This window comes from Epinephelus fuscoguttatus, linkage group LG21, assembly GCF_011397635.1.
Source record: "Epinephelus fuscoguttatus linkage group LG21, E.fuscoguttatus.final_Chr_v1".
NCBI classification, from domain to species: Eukaryota; Metazoa; Chordata; class Actinopteri; order Perciformes; family Serranidae; genus Epinephelus; species Epinephelus fuscoguttatus.
The window spans coordinates 30,687,100-30,712,815 of record NC_064772.1 but is presented as its reverse complement, the minus strand read 5'-3'; the positions used below and the strand labels follow the sequence as shown (position 1 = coordinate 30,712,815).

Genomic DNA, 25,716 nt, shown 5'->3' with positions numbered 1-25,716 from the left:
TCCAAAAGTTTCCACAGAATTTCCACCAAATATCACAGGCTGAATTTGGGGGAAATTTAAATCATTAGATGCACAGGAACTCTGAAATATTTCCATTAGATGCAGTGGTGCAGCCTTAAAAACACATTTTACTCAGAGATAAAGCTTTAGTAAAGAGATGGAACAATGTGATAAAGACTAAATATAAACCAAGTGGTTAAACGGGTTGAATAAATAAATCAAGGGACACTAATCGATGGGGTACACTTCTCAAGTCGGATCTTTATTCTGTGGGAAACAGTACTCTCGTACACGTCTAACTTGTTGGTGCAATATGACAGACATCTACTCAGTACAGCAGTGCCTACAGTTAATATTTAATTTACGTTTACGAGCAAAAATAATAAAATGTTAAAAACATAAATATTAGTTTCAGTGTAAAGCACAGCTCGCAGTTCCCTTGACTTGCAGCAGTAGAACTGTATTGCAACAGTCTCACATAAATATGCTTCATCTTACACTGGCTCTACGCTGATACACACACTTTTTTTTTCACAACTTCTTTTTTTTTTTTTTGTACAGCAGATACAGTGTCTATTCTGTCCTCGTGCAGCTCTGGGATCAGAGAAAGTGCAATTTTTAAAACAGCGGTGACACTAAACATCCAGGGCAACACGGACACACAGATGCATGGCAGGACAGCTGCGTGGATGTGCGAGAGCATGTGTGTGTGTGTTTGATATCAGGAGCACTGCAGAGGCTGGGTTACAGTTCATGGGTTCGTCAAGACTAAACAGAGAGAGGAGTGACATCGAAGGAAGTGACAGACAGGAAATGAACACAGTGAGGCCAAACAGAGACGGTTGTTGACGTTGTTACTGGAGCTCTTTTACGACACACGGCACTGACGTCTCGCAGACCTTCAGTCTCGCACACAGACTGGACTTCGCAGGCCAGCGTATGCACTGGTCCTCACATGGCTACTGAAGCGTCCGACTCTTTAGGCCGGTTGCGTACTACATGTTCCAGCTGTCCGGAGTCTGACACGTCGTAGCTTGTCTTGTACTTGGCCAGGATCTTCATCAGAGGACGCAGCTTCAGCCACCACTGCTCCTTAGGAATCCTGTGACTGCAGACAGACAAATATCAGCACTGTGGTTCTGCGAATGTCTATAAAATATCTTCCGATGAATGGGGTGCAGTGAAAAGATCATTTCCCATCTGGAACATACGTGACACAAGACTGGCTTTAAATTGTGAGTAGTGTGATACGTACACAAAGTCAGTCTCGTCCTTGAGCTGTACGACGGGCTGGAAGACCAGAGCCCTGCGACGCATCCCCAGCAGACAGCAGGAGTCCTCGGTGTTAGCGAACACTCGGCCTGCAGGGAAGCACCACAGCAGTCAGAGGTGGAAACACAGGAACGTACTTTAGCTGGTTGCGAACAAAAAGGCGGCATGGCTTTGACATTTGACAGTGGGTGTGAGAGGGTGTATACAGTGATGATGACATTTCATCTAGCTCGTGGCTAACCTCAAGAAAACACTAACTAGAACAGTCCTGAGTGGATCGACAGGAGGACTACGGTGCAGTGGAACTTAAAATCTAAACACAAAAAGCAACTGAGGCCACATAAAGCATCGTAGACAGACAAGAAAATGTGGGGCAAGCAGGAAAATGTGCCCATTATTCATACAGCCCATGGTCATAGATCCCATTCTTACAATTTCACAATGACTACAGAACTGGCAATTGTGCAGCACGGTGACTACTGCTATATAACAGAGGGGAGACTACGGCACACACACACAGACTGGTAGCAGAGCTAACCAGTCCTAGCTGTGCTCTACAGGTGCCTAGACTGTATGGATGGGTCTCTAATATGGCAGAATAATGGAAAAGACAAGACAGGGACATGGAGCTAAATATAAAGATGGAGATGGTCATGGAGCCAGCAACAAAAAGAGATTTACCTTCATCTTATGTCATCCATGTGTAAAGAAAATAGAGATAAAAAACAAAGAGTTTTAACTTTAACTGTAACCGTTACACACATGCACTGTGTTTAAACATATCACTCACAGCTGTTAGTGTTATCCGTCCCTCAGTACATTCAAGTCAATTTCTCATTAAATAGTTACGCTGACGGATGTAAATGATCAATAAATAATTTCCTCTGAGAGGATAAAAATACATCAAGTGACAGTGACTCCATGACAGATCCGGGTAAGGGTCTGCTTCACAACGCTCACGCTTCTGTAGGGAGGGAGGATCGACTACCACAGGTCATTTCACTCGTACAGAAGTGGAACATTAACCTTACCGTGTCTGAACGTCTCCACCAGCTTTTTGGTGACCCACTGCATCGCCTTGGCAGAGATCTTGGTCCCAAAGTTACGGTCGAACGGAGACGGTGCGCCACCCTTTTAAAGGAATCAGAATGGTGCATTTTATAGCATTTTGTTTCAAACACAAAAATTATGAGGGTGGTGAATGGACCTGAATTTGTATAGTGCCTTTCTAATCTTCCGACCACTCAAAGCGCTTTTACACTACATGCTGCACTCACACACTGATGGCCACTGGAAGCATTTTGGGGTTCAGGGTCTTGCCCAAGAAGACGTCAACACGCAGATGGGAGGAGCCGGTAACAGACCACGTATCTTGTGATTAGTGGATGAGCCACAGCTGCCCCACATGTTTGGCATGTCTCCCCTGTGTGCTGTGTATTTAGTTTTGCTGTGGCCTGACTCATTTCTTTAAGACTTTATGTCTTCGAGGGACTCTATGCACAATTCAGAGGGGACAGGTTGTCTAGACACGTTCCTCAACGAGGTGGAGGAGCCAGCAGCTAGCAGCTAATGATGCTAACTCCATAAACAGCGCTCAACTGCAAAAGTGCTGACAGAGCTAACAGCTTCACTTGTGATGACACCGTCCAGATATCAGTTAGGGGAACCTCCATATGAGCTCAGCGAAAAGCAGCGGCAATGTGCTCACCACTGATACACACATCTACTAGAGTGAAGCTCGAATACAAGACAGGGAAGGAGCGTGACTTCATTCTAGGGCTGGGCAATGAAACGTTCTTGAAACAGGATCGCAATAAAACAGCGTGTGATGCAGCAGAAGTTAACAGACAACTGTCAATCTGCAGTGCTGGGGATGCGCGTCATCGTTCACGACCTTTTTTCACTGCAAAGTCTGTGCTGAGGCGAGTGAGCCGAGGTGAGGAGGAATTTAAAGTAGCGTGGATGTAACGAAAAGAGGGGGAAATGAGTGGAAGTGAGGAGCAAAGCGGCCGTGAAGCTGAAGAACGAAACAGAAGAAATTGTGGATAAAAAAGGTCACACCACGTCAATAATTTGGAAGTAGGTTGGCTGCTTGAAAGGTGACGACGCACAGACAAAGACGGTCAGAAAAATACTGTATGTCGTTGGTTAGCGCCAACCAGGACAGGAAACACAACAAACCTTTCCCATCACCTAACAAGGTGGCATCCCAGCATCTATACTGAGAGCATGAAAATCTGTGGCAAAACTGCGATAAGTCCACCAACACAGGATCAAAAGCCGAGCACTTATGCTGCTGTGGGCAGTGCTAGCGGGGCTGCACCCGAACTGCAATCAATAGTGTCCTCTTTTGCCACCGTAACCTCGGATGAGAAGCAAGCAGAGATATAACAGATACAGTGTTATACTTTCTAGCCAAAGACAGGTTCAAGAAATTAACTGAAGTGCTAGACTGCAGGTATGAGCTCCCAGACAGGAAGTATTTTTCTCAAACTGCTCTGCCCCAGCTTTACGACGAGCGCCATGGGAAGCTGGAAAATCATTTGGTTTCTTCAGGTGTCAGATATTATCAGGACGCTTTCCAAACTCACAGCATTATCAAAGTATATATCGTGATAAATAAATGGTGACAGAAAGATGAATCAGCATCAAATGGCTCAGACCAGATTGAAACCCCGAGCACCAGCACACCCACCAAACTTTTTTTTAATAACATTTAAATGCATGTATTTGTTCAAGTTGTTATTTGTGCTGTTTAATCCAATTCTACTTTCATTTCTTCTGTATCCCTTCACTTGCTGCTGGCACAACCCAATTATCCCTTGGGGATCATCAAAGTTCTGTTTGATCCCGTTTTATCTGCGCTAATCTCAAGACACACAAAGCCGAAATACAACAAAGCCCGTCCGTGTAAAATGGGGATATGCATATTCATGATACAAATAATGAAAACTGTTTATAAATCTTCCTTAGCCTGGATTAACTGTTACCCCTGACACTGCTTCAGACTGGATCACTCCCATTTAGTCAGTGTGAAGTGGGAACCAGTGTGGCTGTGCCTACCTGCTGCATGTGTCCCAGCACATTCTTCCTGGAGTCAAACACACCCTTCCCTTCTTCAGAGTACAGCTGGTAGATGAAGTCTGTGGTGTAGTTTTCATTACAGTTCTCATTCCTATACACACACATTAAAAGAAAACTGAGTGAGGAAAGGAACTGTTACTGCAACAGACGTGCACTTTAGGACCAGTAGGTACATGTAAACTCAGATGAGTCCATGTTATAGTCACGTCAACATGAGAACACTGCAAAATGTCAGCTGTTAAACTCATGACATCAGCATTGACCTGTTGACTACACAAGCAGCTTAAAATCAAACAATGAGGGCTGGAAATACTGGATCATACATGGTCCTTCACAAACACTGCAGCAGCACACCAGCTATTTGTCTGAATGTGTGCTTGTTTTCCCCGTTACATAATCACCAAAGGATGTAGCCTTAAAATAGTGCTGTGTGACTGGTGTAATTAAAGCAGCATTACCTGAGGACCAGTCCTCTTTGAATGCTGGTCTTCATTTTCTCTGTCAAATGCTCGACATTGGCCTGCAGGAACAAACTGAAAGTTAGTGACCAGCAGATGGCGCTGAATGCACCAAAGTGAGAGTGAATACTGAGACACAGAGTTGAGGAATCAGAGAGGAGACACATTCTAATATATGTCACCTGCAGGTCTCTGATGTCAAATGGCTCCTCATAGATGTACGCAGCATCAGCTCCGGCAGCCAGGCCTCCTACACTGGCCAGGTAGCCGCAGTAGCCTCCCATAGTCTCAATGATGAACACGCGCCTTTTGGTTCCGCTTGCTGACTGCTTAATGCGGTCACAAGTCTGACACATGCATAGAAGCTCACAACGTCAGTATACATTAGGGGATGATTACAAGCTAAGCATTATTAGACATGTATGTGAGATACCTCCAGTTAAATGTCGTGTTTCATATATCAAAATGTCAGAGAACCAAACCAGCAAGGTTAGAAGTGTGTCGATTAGAAGACATGTGCTGTTAAACAGTAAATACATTCCACATAGAAAACAACAGCATCACACAGTTCAAGGCCAGCATGCTTATTTCTCATTTTGCACAAGAGCCAGCTTTTTTACATTTAAACAATTCAGGCAGATTCAGGCTAAAATGCTGCTTTCAACAGTTAGACTGGAGGCCTGCATCAGGGTGAGAAGATGAGAGAGCACATCGTATGGTAAACGTCAGATATCTTTTACAATTCAAATGTTACACACTTGGTTAGAATTATTTAGAGAGGGGAAGTCTCCTCTGCTTGATCTTTGTTCTGAAAGTCCAGTGCTGATAGTCAGTTTGATATCAGGTGACTGTGATGTGAGTAGAGAGTGCACAGAGTCTCAGATGCTACAGCTGTGTTAAAGGGGCATTCCAGTGATTTAGCATTAAACTGGGGGACTCACGATAGACAGATTCAAGAAAGAATGGTCAGAATCAAAGCCACACAGGCCGGGATATTCTGACTTGTAGTCTCTTCACATCTAGTCCTTTTTAAACAAACCAAACTCAGTCCAAAAAGTGAACCAAAAAGTGGACCAACAGAAAAGAGACTCAGTTCTTTTAGTGTTCTCATTGTGTGCTCATTTAAGAGAGGACTAAGTTCTCTTTCTGGTCAATGTCAGCTCTGGTGGGGCCTCAGTTCTCTTCCTGTTCACACCACATATGACATATATTGACATAGTTTTGGTTTTACTTTGACGTGGCACTGCAGTGCGGTTTTGAAGCCCCTCGCTTTCAGATGAACTTCAAATTGGAGGAAAGAAAACCTGTTGCTGTTTGATGTACTCTACATTCCACATCTGGAGACGTGCAGTGTCGTCCATGGACCAAACTACTCTTCGTCCTGCGTCCTTGCGAGCATTACAGATAGACGTGGATTCGTCTATGTTTATCAAGCGTCCCAGTGCAACAGCATGTGATCGAGAGGGCTCAATACAACGGCAAAGAGCAAAGTGAACCGCACCGTGGATTTGAAGCAAACTCTACAAGGTGGTCTGAGTTCAGTTTGCTTCAGAGGGGTCTGAGTCCTCCTGAAATGTTCACATGTGCACAAAAAAAATGAGTCACCACTTTGAGTCTGTTTAGAGGGCTGAAAAGGACCAAGTATGAAAACACCCGAAAAACCCCTGCCTCTTAAACCTCATATCTGCAGTCAATGTTAAAAATTGGTGGATTGCCCCTTTAAAATTTAACAGATATTCAGCGTTAAGGTTTAAGTTAATCTTACAGGTTAATGTTAGCGCTACAGTTAGGGTAAGATTTGAGTTGGGAAGTCTTTAGAGCTGCAGCATCTACTCATGTAACACTTTACTGCACATCTGCTCCTGCAGCCAGTTTGTTGAGTATGAGCACTGGACTGTTAACTCCACTAATACTTGATATCATGTGTCAATTTCATCCTCTGTGCATTAAGCATCTCAAACAATGCGGTTAAAGTTGTGCTAGCGGCAGTCCGACAGTCTTACCTCCACGATGGCATTGAGGGCCGTGTCTGCCCCGATACTTAGATCTGTACCCGGCACATTGTTACTTATGGTTGCAGGCAGCATACACATCGGGATGCAAAACTCTTCATAGGCAGCACGCGCCTCATACAGCTGCAGCAGACTCTCAAAGGCCTGAAGCGGCAGTATATGACAACGCGTTAGAGGACGACCGCTGAGAGAGAGGGGTGAGTCTCTCTCAGTGTGCAAGAGTGTATCCTGCCATTCCGGCTCGTTCCGTGTGATAGCGGCAATGGCTTCCCTTTGGCAGACAGGACGAGAGGACCGAAGTGTGAGTGGAGACATGGAGAGGAGAGTGAAGGAGGGGAAATAAGGAGCATGGAAGGAGGAGAGGACACTGAAGGAGTGGCAGAGATGGAGAGGGAAGATGATGGAACAGAGGGAAGAAACAGGAAAGATGTGAAAGGAAAAGATGGGACAGATCTGTGCATTTGTGAGCCTCAGCAGCTCAGGGCGGCCATTTCTGCTGCGGAAAGTTATATGCAGGCAAGACAAGCACCGATCGAGTCTGCGTACACAGAGGAGGATGAAGGATGAAGATGGTGGCAAAGATTCAGGCTCAGAGATGTTAATTTGTTTACATTTGCGCTGCTTCTTTATGTTCATTCAGTTATCATGATGCTTCAAACAAAACCAGAGCTTTGAGTTTTTAAATATTTGCATAGAAAACATCACATTTACATGATGTCACTGAATCGAGTTAGTGTGGAAGCTTTGTCATCGATTCGAGCAGATACACACGATGCAGTGCATGTTAGCTGTGCTACAGTGTTAGTTTATAGCTGCATGTGTGAGCATCAACATCAAACCTGCACGCTGTTAACCACTCATCTTGTTGTTTATGATGTGGGAGGACACAAACACACAGACAGAGAGAAAGGCAGGCAGAGCAAACATGGCGGTCACGACACTCGTGCACCTCGCAGCATGCCTCCATGTTGTCGACCACATACTCACCTGATGCGGAAGGGAGGGACGCTACTCTGTAATGTGCCGTTACATTTACCAGTCATGCTTCACAGTACAGACGGGACTCAATTCGTCTGTCTGGCTGAAAGTTTGATTCCAGATGTGGCTAACAGATGCCACGTTCACCAAATTTCCCCCAAATGACAGGCTGGAAAATATGTGGTGTGACTGGTAAAATGAGCGAGTGAGCGGTTTCTCCCTTCTTGATTTGCTGGCTGCGTGAGCATAAGCAAGTCTGAGTGTGTCTGCTTACGTGTGTGCTTTATATCTGTCCGTGTGTTGCTGACATCAACTATTCTGGTTGCCAGCCTCCATCACTTACAGTAGTGATGGCGTTCAGAGCCGTGTCAGCGCCAATGCTGAGGTCTGAGCCCGGCACATTGTTGGAGACAGTGGCTGGGACCATGACCATGGGCACACAGAACTCGTCATATTTCCCGCGCGCCGTTAACAATTCCAGCAGTGACAGGAAGGCCTGCAGGGCAGAGCCAAGGGGCTTTAGTCTTGGCGGGGGTGGAGCTTTGGTGGGTTGGTTTGGTTGGGAGGTGCTACTTGCCACAAAGGAAGGGTAAGACAAAAGTGAAGGGGTGCCAAGGGGAGGAGCCAGGTCTATCGCAACGGACAGCAGCGAAACAGACAGGTACCACTCCACATATAACACATCATCTCTCTCTCACACATTCATACACACCATAATACTCATTTACTTGCATTTATCACAGGAATATAAAGCTGGTGAGCGTCTAAACGGGAGTGCGTGAAATGGCTGGAAAGAAGCAGGTGCTCTCTGTTTCTAATCAAAACCAAATCATCATGTTATTTATATTCAGGTTACAGTGCTGCTTCACTTTTCATCTCAATAAGGCAGCAAATTAAGAATCCTACTCTCTCTATTCAAAGTACAGAAAATCAACTTAACGCTACAGTTCCTGCTGTTCTGGGTTTTGACAGAGAAATGACTTTGAAGCATGATAATGTGCATGATTATGTAAGGAGCCATATGGTGGTGTGCTGACATGTAATGGGATAAGACTAATGGGAAGGATCAACATCACAGTGTTCACTATCATGTACTGTACATATGGACATCTGACAATATTATTAAAATGCTTCAACAGTTACTTTGTCTTTTTTAAGTCAATGATCGTTCATAAAATGGTGCCAGATATGAAACATAGCATTAGCACTACTGTCATGAGTTTTAAAAAGCTTTATGAAAAGCACAAATTAGACAAGAAAATAGTTTGAAACATACCTCGAATCCACCGACAATTAGCAGCGCGTTAATGTTGTGCTTTCTCATCTGCTCAGCAATTTTCTCAACATGCTTTGCAGGAAGCGTTCTGGAGAAAAGAGAAAACAAAATTGTTGTTAAATTTATCTATCCATGAAATATGAACAGTTTCAGTTGGTGGAAAAACATTTATACAGATTCAAAGTACTGAGCTGTGAATTTGGTCTTTAAGGGTACACAATGCAGGAATTGTCAGCTGCTGTGTGTAAACAGTATCACCGAGGAAACAGGTAAGAGATGCAGGCATTTCGCCTCCTTATATTTCTTTTCTTTCATCAGTGTGACTGCAATTTTTGAAGCTTCCTCTTGGCTGCGTACTGCTTACGGTCAGGCACCAGGTTGATCCCTTTTGAGGCCCTGATCACACAGGATGTGTTTTAGCAGCTGGGGGCACGTTTTTGTAATTGACTTTAATGAGAATGAAGCTTTAGGCTCTAGGTGCCTGGCGTTTTTGCCGAAGCACTCTGAATGCCTCAAGTTGAAGAAACAGCTGGCAATCAGAGGAGGAGAAACTGGTGGTAGTGGTTGCTGGATACCCAGAGCTATATGGCCCGACAATAGACAGCAGGTTGTCAAACTGCCCTGAGTCATCCTAAAATATGCCTGGAAATGTCCATGATGCAGGAGAAGCTCCTGGACCAACTGCTGGTACTCCCCATGATCCAGCCTCTTTTTTAGGGTCTCATGTACCCACACAGATCTCTGTTTATCTGCTGACAGCCTCCCACCCTCAACCAGAGCTACAGACAGCACCCTCTGCCTGCCTAGATACTGATTACTGTCAAACAACTAAAATAAATAAACAGTACAATGACTACACGGGAATGTTAGAAGTCGGGGTGGTTGCTTGGCAACAATAAAAAGGCGCAGCAGAACAGGAACGTCCTGACCACAGCAAAATAATATGAAAATACAGGCAGAGAGCAGAGTGTGTGGATAAACACACTGCCACACACTGAGAGTGGGTCATAAGTGATGATTCAGAGGGATTACTTCTGAATGAGTCTTTACATTGTTTTTCGGAAACGCCTGCATAGTTTACCTTTAAAGATGAAATCTGTAACTTCCCACCTGTTTTCATAATACAGAGTCTACAATATTTCTCCACTTAGTAGTATGACTTTTAACTAATAATTTAAAACGTGGACTGGACAGTTTTAATGTCTAACAGTTGCTCCTCAGTTAAAGATAACAGATCAAGACTTTACCTTTTGGTTCCCAACAGAGAGCCACCCTGTCCTGTCCATCCTCCGACATCAGCCCATTTAATCTCCTTAATCTGAAGGGGAAAAACAACAGCAACACATGCAATTTTACTCCATCACAATTATAGTACATCCTCCTTTCAGCATTCAAATGTATGAATCCTCTGCTCTATATTCTCGTTGGTCTATTTACCAAAAACCTAACCACACCCAGAACTTCCTGTGTTCGCAACAATTCTGTATTATCAGACACATGCTCGTAGAGTCTCAGCAGAGGTGCCGCCAGAAATCTTTCACAGGAGGCCACTGGAAATCTTGGCGCGGCACACCAAAACCATAAGGCATAAGTGAATTTCAGGAATTCTATTTTACTATTTAAGTACATAGGCCAGAAGAAAACTCTCACTATGGAGAGTAAAGGAATCGCATACTGTTTTACTTTGTTTTCTTACTTTACAGTTAATGCAACTAATTATCTGATGTGCACAGACCAATAACAGAACACTCAATATTTGTCCAATTTTCAAGGTATCCCATTTAAAAATGGTTATGCATCAGGGTGGCCACGGCTGCCCCTGACCACCCATTGGGAGCGCCACTGGGTCACAGTGCCAAGATCATTAAAAAGAGAGATAATTTTCTGGACACTGACAAAATCTTAGATATAACAGAGGAACTGGAGCAGTGAAAATGCGGAGGTGTGTAGCAGAGAGTCCCAGAGCACTGAAGTACAGAAATCCATTACTCCTGCTGGTCTAATCTTCTTAGGGTCAGCTGGCACAGTGTGAGTTTAACAGACCAGGGCGCACACACTTGATGTTTAACTAACCAGTGATTTTGGAGACTTTTTGATGAGGATAAATGATCACATCATTTGTTAAGTGCTGTTCTTTAAAAGAGCAAACAATGGACTGAGAGAACTCGAGACTTTCACTTGGACAAAAGGTCATGGGAGGAGAGGAGTGTGAAACCAGTTCTACCAGTGCAGTGTCTCAAATTACAGCCCATTCTCACACTGAACAGGTTCCACTCGGAGACTCAGATATCTACTGTCAGACTGTTAACTCTGAAGCTCTGTACATTGTGTTGCCCTCCATCACTTTATTGTGCTACTGCATCAACGTTGGTTGAGCAGGGCTGAGGAGGGAGAGACAACGTGGGAAATTGGTTTACATTAATCTGAGCAGATAATCCCCTGGGTCTCCCCGATTATACTTCAGACATGGACCTAACAGTGATTGCGAACAATTCTCTGGGTTATTGGTTAAAAAATTAAAGTAGTACACACTGTATTTCACTGAACTATTAGTGTAGATTATTTGATGATTACATTTATAACATTAAGTCTCCTTAATGTGACAACGTTCCCGCAAGTGACATAGTACTCACCTGTCCTTTGTAGAATCCCTCAAACCCATCACTGACAGCAAACATCTTGTGCCCCTCAGAGATACCCACTCTTACAGCAGAACGGACGGCAGCATTCATGCCTGCAGCGGGGGCGCCGACATTCAACACCGCCACATTGAAGTTGCTCTGAGGGCAGAAAACACACATGACTTATTTAATCATCACGTTTAATAAAGGGTCCGTGTTGCAGCTGCTGAAGGACAGTTGATCGAGCTCTGCAGAGTGAATCAATAAATGCTTGCTGCTCTGCTCTCAGCGACATGCTGCGCCTACAGTGGTCATTATCACGGATGTGCGGGGAGCCAAACCCCGAGGCGAGCTCCACAGCATGGAGTCCGCCATGCTGCCTCTACACTTCACTGATCTTCAGTCTGAGCTGCCTCCTTTGGAGCCACAGCAGCAGGCTGCCACGGCTCCTGGCAGGGTTGAACAAGTCATCCCTTAGCGGGGAGCCAGGTGTCATCTGATCTCACTGAACCACCTGGGCTCCGTATGAAGCACATCGCTACAACTATAGGCTACACAGCAGGCAGGTAAAAACAGTTTATTATTCTGTGGAAGCCATAATCACAGGTCACCTTATTTTGCACTTAACAGTTGGACACAACTGACACTATGTCTCATGGATGCCAGCATGACTCGCATATTTTAATGCACCTGTTTTCAGAGAATGCTCACACTGCTCTGCTGGGCAAAACCACACATTTACAGGGACATTTGACTCAATACATGAGCCTTGTTTTGCCAGGAATTACGTCTAAAAATAGCAGCACAGTGCACCACGACTGCAGTAGCTGAGTCATTATTTGTAGGCACATCCTTGGGACGGTGTGATAAAAAATTAAACATCTCAGTGGCTTGGTGAGGCCAACTGAGCTCTCTAAAAACCTCCTGCACTCCAGGCAGGTTGTGGACTGCCACTGTATGTGTGAAAACAACCCCTGCTTAGTGTGTGTGTCTCTGGGTGTGTGAGCAAACAGAGCTGACAACACTGTCACCGTCAAATGTCCCAGGGAAAATGTCAAGATGTCGTGAGGTGACTCACAATTGGCAGTTCGGATTCTGGTTTACGATGAGCCAGCAGTTTGTATGTCCTCAGGTTGTTTTCAAAACTCCTGCAGTAAAACATGGCACATGCAATATTGTTAGAACAACAGCATGAGACATTTTCAGCACCACGTCAATGAAAATGCACAATATGGGGTCAAACTGAGGGTTGTAACTTGAATTGTCTGCATCATTATTATTTCTAACTGCTCACAGACTGTATCTTGTGTACAAACAATAGACAGGTGTTGTTCTTAATAGCAACATCATCAACTTTCTCTACTACACCTGTCTACAGTAAGCAACATCAAACTGTAAATCCCCCAAAAAATCCCGGCAGGCCGTCAGTCATACCTGCCACGAAGCCTCACAGCCTCCTCAAACCGTTTCCCGTCCATGGCCCTCTGCACCTCTTGAGTCTGAGGAAGAGAGAGGAGTATTTTCACTGTTCAAACACTTCCTGTTTGTGTAAAAGCAGAGGCACTTAGTTGAATTCATAGCAGCTGAGATTAAATATCTGTAGGCATTTAAAGTAAGGTCTTTGAAGTTTCTATTATGAGCGTAACAAGTGCTGCATGTACTGTAGGACTGCCTTTCTAGTTTAAAGGGACAGAACAATACAGAGATGTCATCATCTGTTTCAACAGAGAACAAGTGTTGTAATGTGTGACCTTGTTTTGACCTGTAACACAATTGTATTCCTTGAACCACTTCATAAAATCCGAAAATAGAAGAAAACTGCGGCAAGATTTTCCCTTGAGTTCTGTCAGAACTCAAACATGGCATGCGAGTACAACAATAAAGCCTCTTTGTGTGTTTCTATGGAGATGGTTTGCCATTACATCATCATCCAGCAGGCAGTCGTCGCCAACCCGGCCAAATGCCTCAGATAATCATTAACCAGACACAACTGCCTCTCAAACAATACGACTCTCTTGTGAACATTAGCGCCACTTCAAGCCCAATGGGCTGTGCTGTTTGTCATCCTTGTTTAATGCTCCTCCAACTCGTCCCCCTTGACTCTGTCGCTCCGAGTCCAGCAGAGTCATTTTCCAGAGTATGTGCTTTGCAGTTTCTTTCTCTGCACCTTCCATAGTAAAGACGTGTTTTTGTGTGTGTGTTAAATGTGCGGCAGTCTTGGCCTGTTTCCAGCCCAGTGCAGTTCTTACCATCTGTACGCACTCCATCAGAGGCAGGCGCACTGACTGGTTACCGCACAGAGAGACAACACAGGCTGGCGTGTTCGCTGTGGTTTCCAGAAGGGCAAGAACAGCCTCCACGCCCATACGACTGGCCTGTGTGAGCAAACACACACAGATTAAAACTGCATCATCCTCAATATCAAAACATTCTTTGTTTCTCCTGTACACATGTTTCTCTTCACCGACACATTCTTCCCCAAATCTAAGGATTGTGACACAAAAGTGGAGAAAATTTTCTCATCTTTTCTTTTTCTCTGCCTCATTCTTTAATTGGTTTTTGGTAAACATGAAGAGATTTGTCACTCACTGTTTGTGATGCTGTGCTTCATGTGCTCAGCCATAAATCTGTTAATGTGCTTAACCTAAAACCTAAGGCCATTTCTCCTCAGACACACACAGGATTAAACAGGAAGTGCTCTGGACAACTGGACTATTCTGACCAAAATACCTCAAACAGAGCACACGGTGTACAACAGGTTTAAAGTGTGAACACTTGGAGAACTTCTTCTATAATTGCTGCAGCTTGTAAAAGGTCAAGCATGTGAACTGTAGTCAGATAAATCACATTTGAGCGCCACCTTTTTCAGTTGTTCTCAATGAAAAGAGAGCGTACGCAGCTGTCTGGAGAAAAGAGGGTTCCCCATCATCTTTTTATCAGAGTGCTTTGATTTCACTGTGCAGCAGCTGCGAGCGCTTCTACTTGGAAATCTACAGAACTTTACAGAAGGGCACCGGTGTCGTCACTGACACTTCTTTACTGTCATTCCTAACTGTATGCGGGGGCGATTGCTCTGAGACAACAAGGGAGGCTGAACTTCCCCTAAATTTTCACAGAAGAAATGGTCAAATATGCACTATTGAATTTACATTAAAATAAGAATTTACATTGCATTAAACGTGCGCTAGGATACGGTTCACATCATGTCTATGATATTCAAACATCAGCTTTTTATCACCGGTTTTCAAATGCGACCTCCCTGTCATACATTCTCGTGTCAGCACGGTGGACGTGGAGCCTCCAAGCATTCCTATGAGACAGCGCTGAGCAGGTTTTTCTCATGCAGCAAAGCGAGACAGTCATTGGATAAATGCGACAAAATCGTCACTTCCAGGGAGGCTCATCTTCCCTGGGACCTAATGGAGCGGTAGGCGGGAGAGGACGCTCGGTGTATGCATGATGATTGGAGGAATTGTCTAAAAGACTGAACCCCTTTTGTGATTGACAGCGCTTCGCATTTCGAGCTCAGTCCCATGATATTTGCGAGTGGAGTTTTCTGACAGAGTGCCGTCCGGAGGTCCTTATTTCCAGAAGTGATACAGCTCATTTTCGCCATTAAACCCATCTGAAAATCTTTCAGGTGTGTTTTTTTTGGTCCTACGGCATGAGTGTGGTTGAAAAACAGCTTCAATTAAATGTTCCTTTAATAGGTTATGTCAGTCAGAAACTATCCCAACAAATACAGAAAGCTTATTTGTGGGAGATCGGCTGGACACTGAATATTTCTGGTGACAGTTGTGCTTTTATCACTCTGTGTGTTGTCAGGGTATATGCAGGAATCCTGAGGTTAATTTCAGTACCTTTTTAAGACTTTTTTAAGACCGTGTGCCGTCGCGTGATGTCACACAGGTACGTGCACGGCCCCGAGTGGCAGTCCAAGTGTGCCTACCTACACATCGTTGTTTGTAACAGTCGCGAGGAGGAAAATAAATTATATATTCATGGATACTTTTTGTCAAAGCTTGAATGCCAAGAAAATTTAATACTTCATAAAATCACGATTAAGACTTTTTAATACTTTTTAAAGGGCCTTAATTTTCCGACATTTGATTTATCAACTTTTAATACTTTTTAAGACCCCATGGACACCCTGGTTTTAAGCTTGTTAGCAGTGTCATCAACCTTCTGTTAACGTAGCGTTACGTAAGCACCTAGCTAATGCTGCCGTCAAGATATTGTCAAAGAAACAAAACCCATGTGCAGCGCTTCTTTAAAAAAGCCGTGCTTGGGACATCATGTCTTGTACGGATCTAAAGAAAATCCAAAGTGCGTCGCCCCTGCTTGGAATTTTTTGAAAACCCTTCGTACAATAACTCTTTTGTCCATTATTGATAAGTGATAAAAAGTCCTTTGAAAGAAACAAAAACGCCCCCGGCATTAGGATGCAGTGCTCCTCTGCACCCTGCCAGTGCTTTTCTGCCAGAGAAAAACGCTATGCGGGTACATGCATTTGCTATTCTAAAAATCAATGAAATCAATTTTCTATTAGGGCTGCATCTAATGTTTATTTTCTTAATTAACTGACTTGTCTAAAACATATCACAAAATAGTCATAAATGCCCGACTACAATTTCCACAGCCTGCGATGATCTATTTAAATAGCATGTTTTAGTCCATCATAAGTCCAAATCACAAAAAAATTCACTTCACTGTCATATGTGATAAAAGAAAAGCACCAAATCCTGATATCTGACCAGCTGGAACCAGCACATATTTGGTAATTTGCTTGACAAAGGACTAACATGAATAACTGAATCATCAGAAAGTAGTCGACATACCAGGATGCGGTCAAAAGCAGAAGGCGTCCCTCCTCGCTGCACGTGCCCCAGGATTGTCACTCGTGTGTCGAAACCCAAGCACTTGACAACAAGCTAGGAGGATACAATGCACAGGTCTTAGCAAGTACCGAAGCATTATACTCTGGTATTACTCTAATAGGAAATGTTACTGAAAATGTATCTGATGTATCCTCAATGTGAAATGGTGCCAATTTATCTCATGCATATTAGTACAACATCTAAGTGCAAAACTCTGTCCAAACGGATCCAAACGTACATACATGACATAAACAGGCACATCACACACTGAAACACAAACAGTAGAAAAGATGAAGAGAAGGGGAAACAGCAAAGCACAAGCAAGCCATTCTAATTTTTCAGTCATGTTAGCGGGGAGCTCTTAGCTGATACTGAACATCACAGAAGATCCCAAGCGGGAAGTCATACATCAAATGGAGAAACTCGGAGTGAACTGTACAAGAAAAACAAAATGTTTCCCTTTAGATGAAGAACAGTTAGTGCAAGGTCGCAGCATACAGTGATAATCTCTATGACGTATTTAGTGTCAAATCATACCCATAGTAAATTAAAAAAAATACCCAAGACAACTATGTTTGAGGTAGTTAGAAAGTTGGACTTCACGAATGTCTGGGTGTGAGGTTTAGTGAGGGAATCTACTCAGTGTTTTACAGCCATAGTAGTATCGTGAAAGCCATCTTACCAAACTAGAGAATGTGTCTGATAGAGTGCTCCAGAAACACAGCAACAGAATCAAAGCCACACCAGGGCAGCAGTACAGGAGTAGAGGTCATACAGGAGGCAGTCCAAGCGGGCACTTGCCACACTTCAACACAGAGCTCTGTACTTACATTCTTGACATACTCAGTGGTAATGGGCTTGTTGTTACGATCAATCGCCCCTTCGGCTACAATTATGATATTCAGCCTTTTCATCACTGCCCGGTTCTACAAGGAGGGTTGGTGGAGAAACAACATGACAGAAAAACTGAGACTGCGGCTGTGACATGGGCTTTCAGAAGCACGGGGACCAGACGATGCGAGCAGCCGGGGAGCCGAGAAGACGACAGACGTCACTGGAGCTTGTGTTTGCACTCAGCAATATCCTGCCAACCTTATTGCCTGTCATCACTGCATCATTGTGGTCTTAGCATGCAGCATTGTGGTTTCAAACCAGGAGCAAGATGGAGCTTTTTCTCCTCACTTACATTAGCATCCTGTTAGATCTGATGTCAACTATCATGGCAAACAAACTGTGAAAGAATCGTACTGCAGAACGTTTAGGCTTTTTGTGTTCCATCAGTCGGGTCTCCTTGCTTCTGGCTTCCCCTTCTTTACACTCAGGTACTCACATCCTTGACTAAACCAGAGGTTATAGGCTTCCCATGCCTGTCAATGGCTCCCTCTGCAACTATGATTATGTTCAGCCTTGTGCCCCTGGAACGGGTCTGAATCATAGAACAATGGCATGTGTCCACAGCAGAGAAAAACACAGGCAAAGACAGACAAAACACTTTCCTTCTCTGATTAAAAAAAGAATCAGGATTCTCTCCTTGGCAGAAAACTGAAAGGTTGTGCAGAATCATGTAAAACAAGACGACTCAGAGGCATTACACTGCATCAGCACTGGTACTCTGCGGTTCACTGTGGGGAACAAAAAGGATTGTGTTACCGCAGACAGTTTTTGACACATTTTCTCCTCCCAGCCATCTTCTGGGGGCATCTCAGGGATCAACACCCAGTCTGCTCCGCAAGCCAGGGCGCTCACCAAGGCCAGGTAGCTGGGATAAAACACACAGACAGAACACTGTGTATATAAACAGAGTTGATATGGTCTCTATCTTAGGAATGATGATTTTAGTTTTGATATTACGGTCACCATAAGCATTCTTACCCACAGTGTCTGCCCATGACTTCTAACACAAACGTTCTCTGGTGACTGAAAGACCAGAACAGAAAATTCGGCTTAGCAGTGAGTTTGATTAATACAGCACAACACTGACATATTCAAGGACAGACATTTGAAAGATGATGCTGAATGGAGCTGAACGGAGCCTAAACATGGTGATATGTTAGATATGCAGTTGCCTGATATGGAAGCAGTGGAGCCTATGTTTTATTTTTACTTTATATACACTGATATTCTGCTTACAGCGCTCCATTGAGTGTAAATTTGTTGAACAACCATGGCATTTTCAAGCAGTATTTACAAAATATCCTATTTAGGACTTCAAATGAACTTTGCATGACTTTTATTTGCCAGTTTAGGATGTGCTTCCGCTCTTGTCCTCAGAAACTATAACAGCAATAAATACATAAACAAATACAGCTGCTCTATCCATCTTCCCCTCACCTCTGTGCGGTTGTCATAATTGCGTCCACCACCTCGATGATTCTGTGCAGAGCAGAGTCGGTGCCGATTGTCATGTCGGTGCCGCAGAAGTCGTTATCGATGGAGCCGACCATCCCCACGATGTGAAGGGCTGAATACTTCTGAACGGCATCGGCTTCGATCAAACCTGAAAGGATCAGGAAGTTAAGGTTGAACCAGTGCCTGCTCTGTGTTTTCAAATGCATCCCTACAGTAATTTCGGGCAGGGTCCTCCCACAGCTTGTTGTCAAAATATGACAGCGTGAGCAGCATTGGAAACTGCTGAGGTAAGAGAAAATCCTGAACAGTTCTTCATCACTGATTTACAATACCAACCCCTTCACATTAAAGTGACTATTTGACTTACCGTAAAACTTCAGTTAATAGCCCCGGCTATTATTTACTTAAAATCACTGAAATCAACAGGCCTTTATTTGGGACAGGCCTTTAATTCCTTTCACACAAAACTGTTGCTCATATTATATTAAATTCATTTGATCTAGCTCCGACAGACAGCACATCACAGAGGGCTAAGATACCTGGCACACCACTCTGTCCTGTTAAAACAGTTATCACAACTTCAAATATTTTTATGTAAAACCCTTTTTGATCTGAGGACCCTTACGGACTACAGGAATATGAATAATTTACAGGGTATTTGAGGAATGGGCACATAATTTGAGGTAGCCAACAACCTGTTTTATACATCCGAAGAACATGTTTTTTTATAGTTCTCTTCTTTAGTTTTATTTAAATAGTTTCAAAACATGGACTCCAATAACATTGCAAAAAATCCTGAGTGAATATTGTAGCTCTCATACCAGACAATGTGACTGTAAAAAATATGTAAGCTACATCTTCTGTAACATCACATTTTTTCATTTTTTTTTTATGATTATTTTTGTGGGCTTTTTCCCTTTTATGACAGGACAGTGAGTGAAATGAGGAGACAGAGAGAGAGAGTGGGGACTGACGTGCAGCAAAGGGCACTGAGCCGGATTCGAATCCGCAGCCGCTGCAGCGAGGCAATGCCTCTGTACACGGGGTGCTGGCACTTACGCTACCGACGCCCCTAAACATAACATTTTAATACATTCAACACATATTGTATGTATTTAAACAGTGCAAATTCTTATGTCAATACAGAGCGTTTCTCCATACTGCAATGCCATTAGTGGCCGATGACGTTGTGATCGTAAGTTTGTGATTTTCTGGAGGGACTGTCTAAATGAGACGGCGTTAATTTGTCAAAATGTGTAGCCGCACCGGGCTAGTAAAGGGACCAGGCTTTTAATTGAAGTTTTGTGGTAAATATGTTTTTGCGTGCTGTCAAGATTTTAAGGTGACTAAATTTGTATATGCAGTATTTAATCTGATAATATCCTTAGTTTACAAAAGGTTGTATTCATCAACTCCACTTTAAACAAAAATGTTTTTTTCTCAATAATAAAAGTTAATGGGGAACATCATCTCTTGTGAAAGAGTGTGAAAAAGACGTCACATCTGGGCTCACCTCGACTTAAGCCATCCTAAAGTTTACTGACAGAAGAGGCAGGAGTTCATATAAAAAGCAGACAGAATGAGAACGGAGAAAAGTGGAGAGTAAGGGAGGATGTGGGGTGTGCAAAATATCCAACCTACGAACAGAAATGTCTGCCAATACTGTGACGTGTTACAGTGAGTCTGTATGGAAAATAAATCTGTAAGGGAACAATGTGGTTTGGAACAAAACCACATGCAGTTACTGCAGGGTTTTCAGAACAGGGAGCACATCCTACATTAAAAAACAGCATGAGGGTAAAAGAGGAAGTTTTTACTGAGTCTTTTCTCAGTACCTTGCTCCACCAGCTCCGTCAGCAGCCCGCTCCACTCCTCCCTGAACAGGTTAGCTCCCGTCAGACTGCCATCTCCACCGATCACGCACAGGTTGGTGATGCCATGCTGCACCAGGTTGTGAGCTGCCTTCAGGCGTCCCTCATGGGTGCGAAACTCTTTACAGCGGGCACTGCCGATAACAGTCCCACCCTGATGACGAGAGGTGTGAACCAGTCACCTCAGTCACTCAGCTTCCTTTTTTTACATCTCGGTTCTGTGTACTTAGTACAGCATTGTGTTCAGCGTCTTGTTTGAGGACATGACAAGAGTAAACACTGCTGATAAACACACACACAGTGGCTGCTGGGATGTTCGGAGACAACCCCTCTAACCACAGAACAACCTTATCTTGTAGCCACATGACCTGCATGTCCGTCTTGAGAGCCCTAATGCGTTAGATATGTGGAATGCTGCCTTCAATAATTACTCACCACTTGTAGCATGCTGGAGACACTTTCCCATGTGGCTTCCTCTATGTTCTCTCCACCGTCCACCATGCCCTGATATCCCTGAGAAAAAGAGAAGGCATTTCTTGATACATACATACCAGCGATTTCCAAACATTTTGCTAACAGTTGGAGTGATGTGGGCCATCTGTAGATCATTATCACTCAGAATTAAATAATGCCATAACAGAGAGGAGTATAAATTTAATTTAATCTGGTTGGTTTAAAGTTTGTCTGACCACACACAGTGTTCTCTAGGAGCATATGGGAGAACACACAGATTACAGTGGTACCTGAGTGGGAGGGGAGTTTCATACCAGGCATCTGTTAAAGCCTCAAGTCAGTTACGTAACGACACACTGAGTGGAGAGGTCCATGACATGCACAGATGTACAGGGATCACAGGCTGAGCAAGCAGAGCACGGGCCCTCGCCAAAGCTCCTCTAACATCTGCTACGTGATAATAAACATCCCTGTGTTCCTCGATGTAGACTGAGATCCTACTGCTGTCGATATGCAGTGGTATAGTGCAGCCATCCCTTCATGAAATTGATTTTGAATACTCGCTATTGCTTCCGATATCTAGAGTGCATGTGCTAGATAGCAAAAAATAGTTTAACAATTACACATTAACCTTCTGCTTTATGCAGAAAATAAATTATGTTTTACTACTTTGGGTCCGTTTCTAATAAAGCATAAAATAAGCTACAAACAGTGGCAAAAATCACAAACCAGGAGCTCACCTCGTGTATGAAATAAACTTTTGCTCCCACATATAACCCCATTCGAACCACGGCACGCACAGCAGCATTCATCCCTGAGGAAAAACAACACAAAAAAGTGATTTTAACAATAAAACAAAGTTTGTGCAACACTGCAGTGATGAACAGGGTAGATAAATGAACTTTAAAGAGGGGAAACATGTGATACAGCTGGAGCAAACCACTGTAAAATATTGATTTGCATGGCTGTTCCACAGTTGCTGTGTGGATATTAATTTTATCTCTGCTACAACTGCAGCAGTAAAACTTAAATCCCCTTTCTTTAAGTACATGTGAGACAATGTGTGTAAGTGTGCGTGTAATTGCAGGGTTTCTATGTTTATACTCCTATCTGTTGCTTGGCTCTTTTTTCCCCTTCACTCCAGCACACTGCCATTTTTGGTCAGAAGGTTTCCCAGCCCCTCCTACAGCCTCGCAGTTATTTTGTGGTTAGTCCAAGTGTACTCAGTAACCATTCAGGTACTGCTGTGTGACTCGACTGCCAAAGCCAAGTTAGCTTCAACACATACAGTGGGAATAATGGGTAACACTTTACCCACAGTGGGCAGTCAGAGACTTGGCTGACTGGGGGAGATATAAACAACAGAAGAAAGAACTGGGTTTCCTTTCTGTGCACAAACCGGTGAACACTGCAGATCTAATGGCAGTGCTGTTACCAAGCAACACAAAGGGTTAGGCTGGTGGGGCAGTGGAGACGACAGCAGTGGAAGTGAGGAGCAGTGGAAAGTATTTGGTGAATTATAGTGAGAAGTAAAAACCCTTCAGAGATGTGTGTTTTTTTCTCACATTCCTACACTCACAGACCCAAAAAAGCACTCATAACCATTAGAAGCAGGGGACCAACTAGTCATCATACTGTCCACTGTAACTGCCCTCAACTTCCTGTCTCATTTCATAACTATTTCAAATGTACAGCCTGGTTTAATCACAGTGAAAGAGGACGGAAGAAACAGACAAAGAAAGTGAGACCAGACAAATATAAAATGTAAATATTATTGAAGAAACATATCATTCATATTTCTTGTCATGCTGTGAGGTGTTTATCAGAGCTGAAAGTCATCACGTGTGTCCCCCTCATTCTGCATAACTGAAGCTTTCTTGTGCAAACTGAGTGAAAAGACCAAGCCAAGGCAACACAATGCCCTCTGACACTGACATTCAGTTCCTGTCATGCATGCCGCTGCCTCTTTGCTGTGCTCTGGGGCCAGCTCCGTGTGTTTTTTTCCCGTTGTGTATACGTTCATGTGTGTGCCAACAGCTAACTCTAATTCTAAAGCCAAAGAGGCTTCATTTCCCCTGAGCCAAGGAGAGCTATAATGTAGATAACTTGGCTGGCAATTTCAGTTGCATTTCGAGAACTGCAGTGGTGCTTCCTGTTAGAAGGGAAGGGAAGGGCAGAAAGTCAAGAGTGCAAGCTAAACAAAACAGGGTGACCTCTGAGACACCCTTTTTAAAGAAGACCTTTGGACATGTCACTGCAGGGAAAGCACAGGTGTAAATAATAAACTTATTTATGGCTGAATTCCATTTAGTTGCTTTGGTTTGTCTATTGTGCATGCAGGCTAACCATCATGGCTCACCTAGACACTTAGATGGATATTCCTGTTATCACATGTCAAAATGTCTGCTGTAAAAATGGACCATTAGAAGGCATCACAGGCAGACTTTACATAGTTTTTCAGACACATATACTTGTGTGCATGCGTGGGATCCATACTAAAAATGTAAGTACACACAAAAGACAAAAATGTGCACCAAAAAATATTCAAAAATGTCTACAATCAGGCTTCCACCTCATCATCTGCATCTAATATACATAGTTTGATATCTTTGGTTAAACTGTAGTTTAATGTGGAGATGTCAGAGTGAGCGGGGCTGCCCATGGACAGGGGTTCGGTGCCTTGCTCAGGAGGTGAAGGGGCACCTCTCCAGTTACCAATCGGCACTCCAAATTTAGTGCGGATGGGAACTTGAGCCGGCAACCCTCTGGTTCCCAACCCAGGTCCCTATAGACTGGGCTACATGTGGTTTACATTTATCTTTTGATTAAAATAAAATGATATGCTTTCAATGTCAGTTTTCTCTGTGGTATCAAAAATGCTGTCAAATACATATTTCTCAAGGTGTTTTATCAAAGTTAGAAATTCCAGTATCCTCACAACACTATTAAATTGTGTTTTGCTGCATCAGATATGTAAAAGTCGGTGTTAAATTTAGTTCATTTAATTGCATAATCATGGTATGACTGATCAGAAGATGTATAGAGGAAGTCCTTAACCAAAAGCATGTGCCATAATCGAGGTGTCCCATGTGACAGTGTTGTAAATTCTGATGTAATTGTTCATCATTGTGTTGCAGTAGTCATTCTGAATACAATAAACTACTGCTTTATGCCTAACTTATAGCACTGTATTACTCATTACATAACTCATTTCATTACTGTGTGAATGCACACGATGTTTCTGTTGGATGAAGAGAGGCTGAGCTGGTGTTTCCTCTATGATGTAAGCCTGAGTGGGAGAGACGTATGCGCAGCTCATCACGTACGCAGGATACAGGCATCCACTGCTGGCCCTCAGCGTGACTGCTGCCTAACCACAGCATCATGTCCTCTCTTACAGGACACATGTTAGGGATGCCTTTACAGTCTCTATGCGTGTTCCTGCTTGTCACGTCGACCACTTAGTTAGGCCCTTCTTCAAGCCGCAGTGCAGTGGCCTGCTCCTCTATAGCGATCGACGCTGCGTCCAAGTTAATTAAACCGGGTTAATTAAATGGTAACATGAGCCTGTGTGTTACACAGCGCTAATAAATTGAATGTGAATATTTAAAGACGACACATCCCGAGCTTGGCAGCTCTTTAAAGTGCTGTCACCGTGTGTAGCGACGGACATGCCAGGAAAGTGGTGCCAGAGGATGCTGCTGTTAGCCGGCTAGCAAGATGAGACATGTTAGCATGCTAACCGGCGGGCTTCCTGAATGAATGATCGTTAACGTTACTTCACAAATCAACTGTTATGCAATTAGCTGCTGCGCAATGCTCTGGACACTGTCACAATTACACGACACTTCACGGGCATCTCACGGTAGAAGAGGTGTATTTCCGCCCTCTATGGGCCCGCTCACACTGACACAGATAAAGTGTCACTCCACACTTTACCTTGAGCATCTCCTCCGCTCGTCAGCACCGCGATGGCTTTCCCCGCTCCCGACAGGTTCTCAAAGAAGATCTTCTTGCTGTCCGGCTGCGCCATTTTCCCCGCGGCTCCGTGTATATCCCGGTCCAAGTCGATAAAATGACACAGCGGGCCCGCAACAGTTTTAAAATTGAGCTAAAACGATGAAGGGCAACTCTCGTCCGCCTCCTCTACCTATTTATGCCCGCTGTGCTCTCTTTCTCCTTCCTCCTGTTCCGCATCTATTCGCTGATTTGCATAGACCGACCGGGGAAGAGTGACTGACGTTCCAGTGAGCCAATCAGATCTCGATTTAAGAGGTCTTCCTTGAATTTTAAACCAATGGGGTGAAGCGTGGATGGTATGTGGGCGGGGCAGACAGTATGAGGATGCCTGTGTGGCTCACAGTTCTCAGAGATGTTACTGAGGCTAAACCCGACTAAACTAGCTGTTTTATTATTTTATTTTTTGCAAAATCATTGTTAATTAGACGGAAATTAGTCTACTGGA

At 43.8% G+C, this 25,716-nt stretch overlaps 1 protein-coding gene across 5 annotated transcripts; it reads right to left on the bottom strand.

The window, feature by feature from the left end:
• Window positions 1-236: 236 nt before the first annotated feature.
• On the bottom strand, window positions 237-25,457 carry pfkpa (phosphofructokinase, platelet a). 5 transcript variants are annotated; one of them, XM_049564846.1, is made up of 22 exons: window positions 25,191-25,457; window positions 21,992-22,065; window positions 21,234-21,311; window positions 20,763-20,952; window positions 18,910-19,075; window positions 18,451-18,495; window positions 18,229-18,337; window positions 17,909-18,004; window positions 16,540-16,632; window positions 13,951-14,076; window positions 13,136-13,200; window positions 12,780-12,849; window positions 11,714-11,860; window positions 10,328-10,398; window positions 9,081-9,168; window positions 8,148-8,300; window positions 4,997-5,161; window positions 4,815-4,876; window positions 4,336-4,447; window positions 2,304-2,403; window positions 1,256-1,361; window positions 237-1,108 (listed from the first exon to the last, which is right to left on the bottom strand). In XM_049564846.1, exons 1-22 carry the CDS (start codon window positions 25,282-25,284, stop codon window positions 952-954), a joined length of 2,367 nt encoding a protein of 788 aa, XP_049420803.1. In that variant the 5' UTR covers window positions 25,285-25,457; the 3' UTR covers window positions 237-951. The 5 variants fall into 5 exon arrangements, with proteins under 5 accessions (XP_049420803.1, XP_049420802.1, XP_049420800.1 ...); XM_049564845.1 differs by lacking the exon at window positions 8,148-8,300 and adding an exon at window positions 6,818-6,970; XM_049564843.1 differs by lacking the exon at window positions 17,909-18,004 and adding an exon at window positions 17,409-17,504.
• Window positions 25,458-25,716: the final 259 nt, after the last annotated feature.

Bases quoted from the DNA above. Each gene is read 5' to 3' on its own strand.
- pfkpa (XM_049564846.1), bottom strand. From the start codon at position 25,284: ATGGCGCAGCCGGACAGCAAGAAGATCTTCTTTGAGAACCTGTCGGGA. The intron at 21,312-21,991 runs GTGAGCTCCTGG...TCTTTTTCTCAG, and splicing joins AAGTTTATTTCATACACGAG to GGATATCAGGGCATGGTGGA. The intron at 16,633-17,908 runs GTGAGTACCTGA...GTATCCTCCTAG, and splicing joins CCTCTGGTTTAGTCAAGGAT to CTTGTTGTCAAGTGCTTGGG.